Here is a 10,303-nt window from a genome sequence, read left to right as displayed (position 1 = left end):
TAGTAAAGATTCTATGGCTCAGAGAAATTGATAAACACAACTAAGATCATAAATTTATTTAGTGGCAGAACTCAAAAATTTTACATGTGCTATAGCAGAGTACACACAATACAGAGATGTGACCTTTGTAATTTGTAAAGAAATGAAATTATTCAAGTGCACTATAAGATAGCCAAGAATAATACTGGATTTCATGGCAATAGAAATATGGCTGCTGACATAAACTATAAAAATAGAGATGATATTTAAAGAGTTGGGCTTATGCCTTATTGGTAGAATAATTTGTAAGAGGTAGAAACACTAATACATACCCCGGGTGTCTTAGTTTGAGTGATCCTTAAAAACAGCACCTGAGATAAAAATGTATGTGATAATGTTTACTTTGGGGTGCTAGGAAGTTGAAGTAAGGAAGCAGAGAGAGTGAGGTAAGAGAGGAGAAGCCAGTCAAGGGTACATTTTCAAAGTTGCTGCTAGAGTTTCAAGGGCTCAATTCCACCTCTGAAAGGATACAGAATACCACTCAAACTGTTCTCCCAGAAATTGGTCTAGGAGTTTTCCTACATGTTTTGAATAACACCCCTTGTGCTTCTGGGCTGCACCTGATTATACGTAGGTCAGGCATAGGGAGAAAGTTTTAGAGAAGACCCTCAGCAGAAAAACAAAAAGACGAGGTCTGCACTTAGGTTGGACTCTGTCATTGTGCAGGCGACTCTTTGCCACAAGGGTGTCTAAAATGACTTGTGAGAATGTGGGTGGTCTTTGAACCCAGTTCTATGACCTTCTTCCATTCTGTTTTCTCTAAGTTGTCCTATCCCATTCTTACTACTGCTCTGGGTTTCTCTTGAACAGAGCAGCTTCAGAAGGGAGAAAAGTGAGAGGACTGAGTGCATGTGTGACACGTGTTTTCCAGGGAAAATGAACCTTACCTATGAGGCTCCTTTGATCCCCTATTGGAGGTGCAGTCCACAGAATAGATCCATTCTCAGCTCTAATTGGAGATGAGAAGAAAAGGGATGAGGGCTCATCCCTCTTTCATAATTTTAGGTCTCTCTGCCTTCTAAAGATTCTATTCCTATTATAGGTTTATTTTTCTTTTTTTTAAAGATTTTATTTATTTATTCATGAGAGACACAGAAAGAGAGAGGCAGAGACATAGGCAGAGAGAGAATCAGGCTCCTTGCAGGAAGCCTGATGTGGGACTGGATCCTGGAGTCCCAGGAGTGTTTGGGCCCTGAGCCAAAGGCAGACACGCTTAACCACTAAGCCACCCAGGTGCCACATCCTATCTTAGGTTCAAAGCACTCCATGTAAAGTAGTAAAACAAGTAGAATTCATGGGGTACAGGAAACAAACATTGGTCTTGTCTACACTAATCACATTCTCACTCCTAGAAGAAAGAAGGGGAAAAGAAAATGGGAAAGGCCTGCTGAGGAAGAACAATGAAAGCAGGTGAACAAATGCCAGCAGATCAGAAAAATGTATCTTCCCATACCTTTCCTAGAAAAATCTCCACCAGCTGAGTGCCATGCTCCACTCTGCCCAGCATCTCCTAGCATTCTTCTTCTTTTTTCTCCATACCTCCAGTCCTGATATCTTTAAAAACACTCTCCGCACCTCTCTTCACATCCAAAAAGGATAAGAAAATGATAAAGTCCTGAGCCCAATGAGAATGTTTTTTTCTGGCAAAACATCACTATGTCCATGCAGGAAGGAGTACATTGCCATGTGTCTGTGTGTGCACGTACATGCTCAGGAGTCCTTGCTATCTTTCCTTTTTCTATTAACAATTATAAGCCTTATGCCATCTGTTACCAGGCCTTTCATGCACCTGAGATAGTACACAGTAGCTCTGTAATAGCAATCAATTAATAATGGCAATGATGATGATGATGATGATGATTTATTCTACTGACTAATCCAGATCTCTGGGAAAAGAAGGACAATCACTCTTGAGAGACAACAGAGCTAAGAAACTGCCAGAAAAGTTTGCATTTTCTAACCAATTTTTCAAGTTTCCATTTATGACTTTTCTTCAAGTATGACACAAATGAATTGCTTTGGTTTCTGAAAGAACATTAACAAATGAAAAAGTTTACTTATACATTTTTAACAACACTCAATAAAAATCACTCTTGTGTTTCAATGTGAACTACTCACATTATAAATATTTGAAAATGTATTTTTGCATGAATAAATAATAAAGAGAAGTTTTGAGGAGAATTTATATTTTAAATGTCACTCAAGGAACAATTTATAAATACCTATGATCTGTAATTTGGCACTCATCGCCCATTATCTACAGCAACTTCAACTTTATATGATATTATGGCTTTATTTTGTCTTGACAAATCTTATAATCACAATTACTATTTACTTCAAATTGTTTCAAAGTTCCAGATAAAACTACTATCATTACTAGTAAGTACTTCTTCAAGGAAGCAGCTCCTGGTGGTTCTTTCCAGCTAAGTTTTGTAGATGATTGCAAAACAAGCTCTTCCTACCCCTGTTCCTTCTATGAGGCTGGCAAACAGCTGGGTGACTTCTTTTCCATTCTGAAGGCTTCATTTCCTAAGACACTACAGCTGCTCAGGCAGCTCCTGTTATGATATTTGTTCTCCATTTAGATAAACTGCACCCAGCATGAAAGGGTAAAGAAGCTGCCCTTCATTTATTTATTTATTTATTTATTTATTTATTTATTTATTTATTTAATAAATTAATTTTTATTGGTGTTCAGTTTACCAACATACAGAATAACACCCAGTGCTCATCCCGTCAAGTGCCCCCCTCAGTGCCCATCACCCATTCACCCCCACCCCCCACCCTCCTCCCCTCCCACCACCCCTAGTTCGTTTCCCAGTTAGCAGTCTTTATGTTCTGTCTCCCTTTCTAATATTTCCCACACATTTCTTCTCCCTTCCCTTATATTCCCTTTCACTATAATTTATATTCCCCAAATGAATGAGAACATACACTGTCCTTCTCCAATTGACTTACTTCACTCAGCATAATACCCTCCAGTTCCATCCACGTTGAAGCAAATGGTGGGTATTTGTCGTTTTTAATGGCTGAGTAATATTCCATTCAGCCCGTCTGATGGGGGAAGAGGTCTATGGGGAATGGGAGTGGCAGAGTCATTTCTGCTCAGAAGGTTTTTCCTCTGTCTAAAAATTTCTCCCCAGGAGTGGTGTGTGTTCATTCAGTGTATGAATAATTATTTGCTAGGCATTATTCTTGGTGCTCAAGTAAAAATATATGAAATGATAAAAACAGAAATAAAGTGACCTCATCGTTTAAATACAAATCCAATGATGCCAAAAACAATGCTCATGAACAAAACTAAAAACTAGGCTTGATCAAAATTGAAAACTATTTGTCTGTGAAAGATACCGTTAAAAGAATGAAAATCAACCACAGTGTTGGGAGGAGAGGTTACTTTGAAAGTACACATCTGATCAAAGACTTTTATTGAGAATATATAAATTACACTTGAAATTTAACAATAAAAACAAAAAAACAGTTTTTAAAATAATCAAAACAAGTGAAAGGACTCTTCATCAATAAAGATATGTAGATAGAAAATAAGCCAAAGAAAAGACATTTTGCATAATTTGTTACAAGAGAAACGAGATACCACAACATACCCATTGTAATTGTTTTAGGAAAAAAAAGTGACAATACCTCATTTGTTACTGGTGGGAGTTTAAAATACTACAGCCACTTGGAAATACAGTTTTGCAATTTCTTATAATATTAAATGTACACATCAACATACCAGCAAAGTCACTACTGGCTATTTGTGCAAGTGTTTCGGAAAACTATATCCACACAAAAACCTACATGTGAATATCTATAGCAGCTTTACTTACAAATGCTAAAAATGGAAAACAACCACGATGTCCTTCAAAACATAAGCAGATAAACCAGTTCTAGTCCGTCCATCATGAGGAATTCTACTTAGCAATAAAAAGAAAGGAATAGTTTATTCATGCAACGACACACAGGAAGCTTAGTCGCACTTTGAGAAGTGAAATAAGCCAAACTACAAAGGCCACGTATTGTATGATTTCATTTATATGTCATTTTGGAAAAGGTGGGACTATAATAATAGAAAGTAGGTCGGTGGTTGCCAGGGATTGAGGGGGCAGAGAGTGATTCACTGCAGTAGGTCACCTGGGGAGTTTAGATTATAGAACTATTTTAGCGTGACTTGTTGATGTGCATGCACGCATGGGTCAGGATGGATACATGTATTTCGTGTCTCTGTCCACTGCTAAGGTCTAAGGGAAGTGATACTCTAATAACAATGAGTCAAATCTCCTCCAGATTTAGGTTTCTAAATATCATTTTACAATAAAAGAAGAAAATATCCTTGGAGAAATGGCTGATCCTCGAGAAATGGGAAGGGACATGAAAAATGCAAGACGTCCCTGAAGTATCTGGTAACGTCAGAAAGTAAGGAAATGTCAGAAACAATATTAGTGGAAACATGAGCAAAATACGAATGGAGTTAATATTGTACTAATTCAATTCCTTAGTTTGGGCACTTATAACAGTGATGTGAGATGCCAACACTGAGGAGTTTGGGTAAAGGGCATACATAAGCTCTCTGGACTTCCTCTGCAATTACAACTTCTCCGTAACTGCATTAATCCTGGCAACCACCTGGCAATTGCCTGGCAAATCGTCTCTCTTCCTGTCTTCCGGCTCCAACATGAGGAAGTTCCTGAGAATCAGGCATATGCCTGTGTGTGTGTGTGTGTGTGTGTGTGTGTGTGTGTGTGTTTGCGTGCATGTGTTCATGGTACAATCAGGACTAGATGCAGGGGTAGCACCGAGGGAGAGCTGCAGGTGGACAGAAATGACTCCTTCCTCAGCTTTCATTCATGCTATTGGATTTCACGGTGTGAATGAGGCAGGCAGAGGACAGGAGACCGTATCAGGAGGCTGCCCATCCCCTTCAGGATGGTGTGGCTGTTAATTTGCACCCTTCAATCAACAGGGGATGCCCCTAATATAAGATCATTCCCTCTTACCCTTATCCATCTTGTTTATCAGAGCCTCATGCAAGTAACTCTGGAAAGCCCTAATGAAATACAGAGTTACCGTCTAAACAGACCTCTGACATTTCAAGAAATTCCATGGGGGCACAACTGAACTCCCCAGAATAATGAAGCAGCCCAATAACTTACTTTAATCAGCAGCCTCTGAAAATAGCATTGCTTCCTCTCCTCTTGCTATTTAATTTCCCTCCCCCTTCCCCACCCTTGCCTCTTGTAACATCAGCCGGGAAGCATGTCCCAGTCCTTCCTACATCAGCCATGGAAGCTGCAGGAGTCTGAAGAGCTAAGAAATAAGCCCTGTGGCCTTCTCCTCTCATCCTACCCACCTTCCCTCCTGGGTCGCTCAGTCCTCTTTGACATCTTACTATCCCCTAACCAGGGAACCCACTTTGAGGGACCTGAGACAAGCAATAGAAATCCAAATGAGGGGGTGCCTCCCGGGCACCAGCATAGCTGCCAGGTGGTCATCAGGGAAGAAAAGGCGGCAGAGCCAGCATGACCCGAGGTGCAGTCGGAGGGACAATCTCACCCGCAAGCCAGTCCTTCCTTTAGGGAACAGGAGAGCTTCCGGAGGTGTTCACACAGAATAAAATGTTAAAATATAAGTGGCTCATCAACCCTTCCACTCCCGCTCCTGTTCGGTGACCACTTGACTCAGGGGATGAGTAAGCTGAGCGCCCCCCCCCCCCCCCCCGCAAGGGTCAGCTGCATGGTGGGGAAGGCCGCAGGGACTCTGCGACGGGCCCTGACATTCTCCAGGTCTGCGCGGGCCCTCGCCGGGTCCCTTGGCCTGCTTTTCTCCCACAAAAGGATGCGTCCTCATTCCTTCCAACTCCAGCCCGTGTGTCTCCACTTGCTTCACGGACAAGTATCTGTGGTCGTGGTGCGGGCGGCCCAGTGGCCTCTCTGGGCCCTTCCAGTCGGCCCAGCCTCAGAGCAGTCTCTTCCCGCCTCACTTCACCTGGTGTTCTTGTTGCTAAAACCTGAACAAGCTAGATTCTCAAAAATCTGTAGGAAAGAGGATGGGCTGGGGGAGAGGAGGCGCCCGGCACCGGCCCAGCTTTGCCTCTTCCTCTTCGCCAGCGGTGACTCCCATCTCTGCCTTCAAGCTCCGTACTTGCCACTGTTCCTAAGATCAGACCTGGTCTGAGACAGGGCCGCTTTACATTTTGCTAAGGCTTTTTTTTACTCCCCCATTAAAAACGCAGTTTATATTCATTGAAGAAAATACATTAAGTCAGAAGAGTCAGGCAAGATGGCAGAAGAGTGGGGCATCTCACTGTTGTCTTCCAGGACTTTAGCTAGGTCGCCGTCACATCATTCCGAACACCTGCGAATTCACCTGGAGATCTAAAGCAGAATAGCTGCGCAGAAAAAAGCAACCACTGTGTGCAAGGCAGGAAGTGCAGACAAGTGAATCCAAGATGATATATGGGAAGATAGACCTGGGGGGGCGGGCTCTGGAAGCTGGCACCAGAAGCTGATAGAGCAGCAGAATGCAAAATCAGAACATTTAGATGTCTGCTCCCATGAAGGACATCCCGGCCTGAAGGCACTCAGGCGACTAAGCAGGGAGGAATCCGAGGTGGACAGTGTGGGCTCAGGATCCGGAGCGCCTCGGGAATACCTGGGGTGCCCGAGTGTGGGGAGTTCCCAGGCATCAGAGCCTGAACCTGGCTGCTGTCAATGAGCCCAGGAGTGGGCTCTCAGCTTGGGGCTGAGACCGGGTGGGGGGGCAGCAGGTAGCCAACCCCCACGAACCCCACCCGCCCTGGAGGAACAGGGGGCGCATGAGCCACAGGATTCCTCAGGGTTAGGAGACACAAACTGGGTTTGCACACCTGAGATGGAGATGCTAGTCACCGGCTGGGTGAGCACAGACTGCGGACAGAGACCAGGGACACACGGACCATTAACGGCTTCCCTGGAGGGCTCATGAGGAGTGGGTCCCACATTCTCAGCCGCTGGGCTGGAGATTGGGAGGCCGCATTTTTATTCTCATCTAAAGGGGTGCAGGCATCTAGAAGGTTCTGGCGTCAGCTCCATGGTGTCTGCGGAGAGGCTGGGTCTCCCTGGAGCTGGGCCCTGTCTCCCACGAGGAGCAGGGGACCATGGCCCCAACCTGATGCTCCCCAACCTCTGTCCTGGGGCCTGGGGAGGCTCAGGCTCCACACCCTCCCTCCCTGCCCTGGCCTGAACCCTGGCATCTACCTGCAGCCCCACAGAAGCCTTCGGGACTGTGGGGGCCCTGGCTGGGGGGTGTGGGTGAGAGCACCCCTGCGGACTTGCCCCAGACCAGGCCGTCCCCCAACGGAGAGCACGCCCCAGCCCCAGAGCCCCTCACCTGCGGGAGCCCCTGCTGAAGGGACTGGACACCCCCCCCCCCCCGGATGCAGGAGGCAGACACCTGGGCCTGCCCGAAGAAGGCATGGAGGCCCCTCCTCTGAGTGTCCAGGGGCCTCCCCCGGGCCCAGCTCCCTTCCTGCCCACGCCCCGGGTCATCCTCCGGGGTGTCTCAGCCCAGCGCAGACATGGCCCTCAGAGGGCTCCAGGGGACGAGGTCCCGACCTGGGGGGGGGGGTAAGCCTCCAGAGAGGTGTTCCTGCAAATGCCACCCCCCCTTAGATGGATGAGGGGTGTCCAGGGGACTCACTGCAGAAAGCCCTGGTGGTCAGTGACCTTGCACAGTGACTGGTCCTGCGGAGACCCTGCTTGGTGCGCCTGCAACAGAGGGGGCTCCGTGGTGGGGACCGATCAGAGCAGGGAAATGGGGACAGGAGGGAGCAGAAGGGGTCCTCCCTCCCCCTGAATCCTGAGGGAGCGCCGACCCTCTGAGATTGGTCGGGCACCAGAGGAAGGGCCTGTCTGCCCGGTGGGCACAGCCTGACAGCCTCACCTGCTTCTATCTATCAGTGATGATCCCCACCTTGGCCTGACCTGACCTGGTGACTGTGGTCCCCACCTGGCCCTCACCTGGACCCGGTGACTGTGGTCCCCCACTGGGCTTCACCTGGACCTGGTGACTGTGGTCCCCTACCTGGGCCTCAGCTGGACCTGGTGACTGTGGTCCCCTACCTGGGCCTCAGCTGGACCTGGTGACTGTGGTCCCCTACCTGGGCCTCAGCTGGACCTGGTGACTGTGGTCCCCACCTGGGCCTCACCCAGACCTGGTGACTGTGGTCCCCACCTGGGCCTCACCTGGACCTGGTGACTATGGTCCCCACCTGGGCCTCACCTGGACCTAGTGACTGTGGTCCCACCTAGGCTTCACCTGGACCTGATGACTGTGGTCCCCGCCTGGGCCTCACCTGGACCTGGTCACTCTGGTCCCTACCTGGGCCTCACCAGACCTGGTGACTGTGGTCCTCACCCAGACCTGGTGACTCTGGTCTCCACCTGGGCCTCATGTGGACCTATGACTGTGGTCCCCAACTGGGCTCACTTGGACCTGGTGACTGTGGTCCCCACCTGGGCCTCACCTATACCTGGTGACTGGGCTCCTCAGCTACCAATGACTAGGATCCAGGATGGACCCTTAGTTGCTACTGACACCGGGACCATCCCCAGGGTCTCACTTGTTCCTGGTGACTATGGTCCTTGTCTGGGCTGACCTGGCTCATCCTTGGCTCTGATCCCCTCTTGAGCCTCCCCTGCTCTTGCAGGTATGGTCCCCCCTGTCGTGGGTGTGTAGTGTCTATGGTCCCTTCTGGGCCCCACCTGATGGTGCTGGGCCACGATATTGGCCCTTTGCAAGGCCAGCAGTGTCTCCGGGTCCTCCTGCATCGTGCTGCAATCCAAACACATCCAAGAATGACGGCGCGTGAGAACCTTCTGAGGACACATGCGTCCGGGTGCTCCCCGTAGGCAGGTGCCCCTCTGTCTGACCGGAGCTGGAGACAACCCCGTAGCCCCAAGGGGCACAGGCATCACACACGGGCCCCCGATGTGTCTGTCTGTCCCCCGCCCACCTACAGTCCACCTTCCCAGCCACTGTCCCAGGACACACCGTCACGCTGGGGTCACAGAGCGCTCCCACCCCGGTATCAGGAGCACACGGGCGGGGGACCAGGGGCTCTGGGAACTGCCCACCTGATGCTCGGGGGTGACGTCTCCCAGCCCCAGGCCGGCGCAGAGATGGTGGTAGGTGGGCCGGCCAGCGAGTGTCCCTGCGGGCTTGGGGCGGGGGCGGGGATCGAAGGTTTCTCTTGGATTCCACAAGCACACGACCAAGGGCAGAAAGCGACGGACTGAACTTCATCAAAATTAAAACCTGATGCCAGCAAGAGTGCGACCAAACTCCCCACCCCGAGGGCAGTGATGTGTGAATAGCCTGAGGGGGGCCTGGGGGAGCATGAGGGACTCCACATTCCAGTGTGTGAAGAGCAAGCCTGCTCACGGGCCAGGGGGACCCAGCGGGCACAGGGCGGGATGGGGGTGTCAGTCATCCCTGTCGGGGTCCAAGTGTCTAGGACAGGCTGGAAAGGTCATGGCTTGGGTGCCTGCACAGCACAGGGCTTACAGGGGAGCAGGGGTCCCGGGGGAGCTGCCTGAGTTCCGACTGCAGCCTCCTTCCCTGGACGGGGGCAGCAGGGTGGCCGCTCTCACCCCGTGGGGCTGTGGAAGGGCTGTAGGAGCTGCTCACGGTCATCACATGGGGGGTCAGGGTGTTGTGGACCCCAGCCCGGGAGGCCTGTGCCCCCTCCTGGACCCACAGGCCCCACTGTGGCCCGTGGGGAGCAGGGATCAGCTGCCACTCACCTGTGACCTGTCGCTGTGTGAGCGCCTCCTCTTTATGCACTGGGTACTGGGGAGAGTGGGAGGGTTGGGGTACTGGGGAGAGTGGGAGGGTGGGGGTACTGGGGAGAGTGGGAGTACTGGGGTACTGGGGAGAGTGGGAGAGTGGGGGTACTGGGGAGAGTGGGAGAGTGGGGGTACTGGGGAGAGTGGGAGTACTGGGGTACTGGGGAGAGTGGGAGAGTCGGGTCGCTGCGAGCCAGATCCGGAGCACAAGTGCCTCCGAAGGTCTGCGGATGCAGAGTGGGCACCAGGCAGCGGTGGAACCCAGGGGCACCACAGTTCCGCCCAGAGTGGGGTCCCGCATCATCACTGTGGGCAGGCAGCGTCCAATCAGCACTTAGCCCTTCACCCTGAAGGCCGAGGGTCCCGGGGGAGGGTCCTGTCCCCACACCGGGCGGGAAGGGGATGCAGGCACCCTCCCACATCCTCAGTTCCCATCCTCG

At 50.2% G+C, this 10,303-nt stretch overlaps 1 protein-coding gene across 1 annotated transcript; it reads right to left on the bottom strand.

The window, feature by feature from the left end:
* Positions 1-3,452: 3,452 nt before the first annotated feature.
* LOC119871768 (proline-rich receptor-like protein kinase PERK2) lies at positions 3,453-10,164 on the bottom strand. The gene is made up of 5 exons (XM_038535558.1): positions 9,822-10,164; positions 9,153-9,267; positions 8,781-8,850; positions 7,717-7,784; positions 3,453-6,427 (listed from the first exon to the last, which is right to left on the bottom strand). Exons 1-5 carry the CDS (start codon positions 10,162-10,164, stop codon positions 6,376-6,378), a joined length of 648 nt encoding a protein of 215 aa, XP_038391486.1. The 3' UTR covers positions 3,453-6,375.
* Positions 10,165-10,303: the final 139 nt, after the last annotated feature.

The sequence above is a fragment of the Canis lupus genome, chromosome 5 (genome assembly GCF_011100685.1).
Source record: "Canis lupus familiaris isolate Mischka breed German Shepherd chromosome 5, alternate assembly UU_Cfam_GSD_1.0, whole genome shotgun sequence".
Taxonomy (NCBI): Eukaryota; Metazoa; Chordata; class Mammalia; order Carnivora; family Canidae; genus Canis; species Canis lupus.
This window is presented reverse-complemented; position numbering and strand designations above follow the sequence as displayed.

Excerpts from the sequence above, each read along its gene's own strand:
- LOC119871768 (XM_038535558.1), bottom strand. The coding sequence starts at position 10,164 with ATGCGGGACCCCACTCTGGGCGGAACTGTGGTGCCCCTGGGTTCCACC. Across the intron at positions 8,851-9,152 it reads ACGTCACCCCCGAGCATCAG|CACGATGCAGGAGGACCCGG; the intron begins GTGGGCAGTTCC and ends TTTGGATTGCAG. Across the intron at positions 7,785-8,780 it reads TCGTGGCCCAGCACCATCAG|GCGCACCAAGCAGGGTCTCC; the intron begins GTGGGGCCCAGA and ends CCTCTGTTGCAG.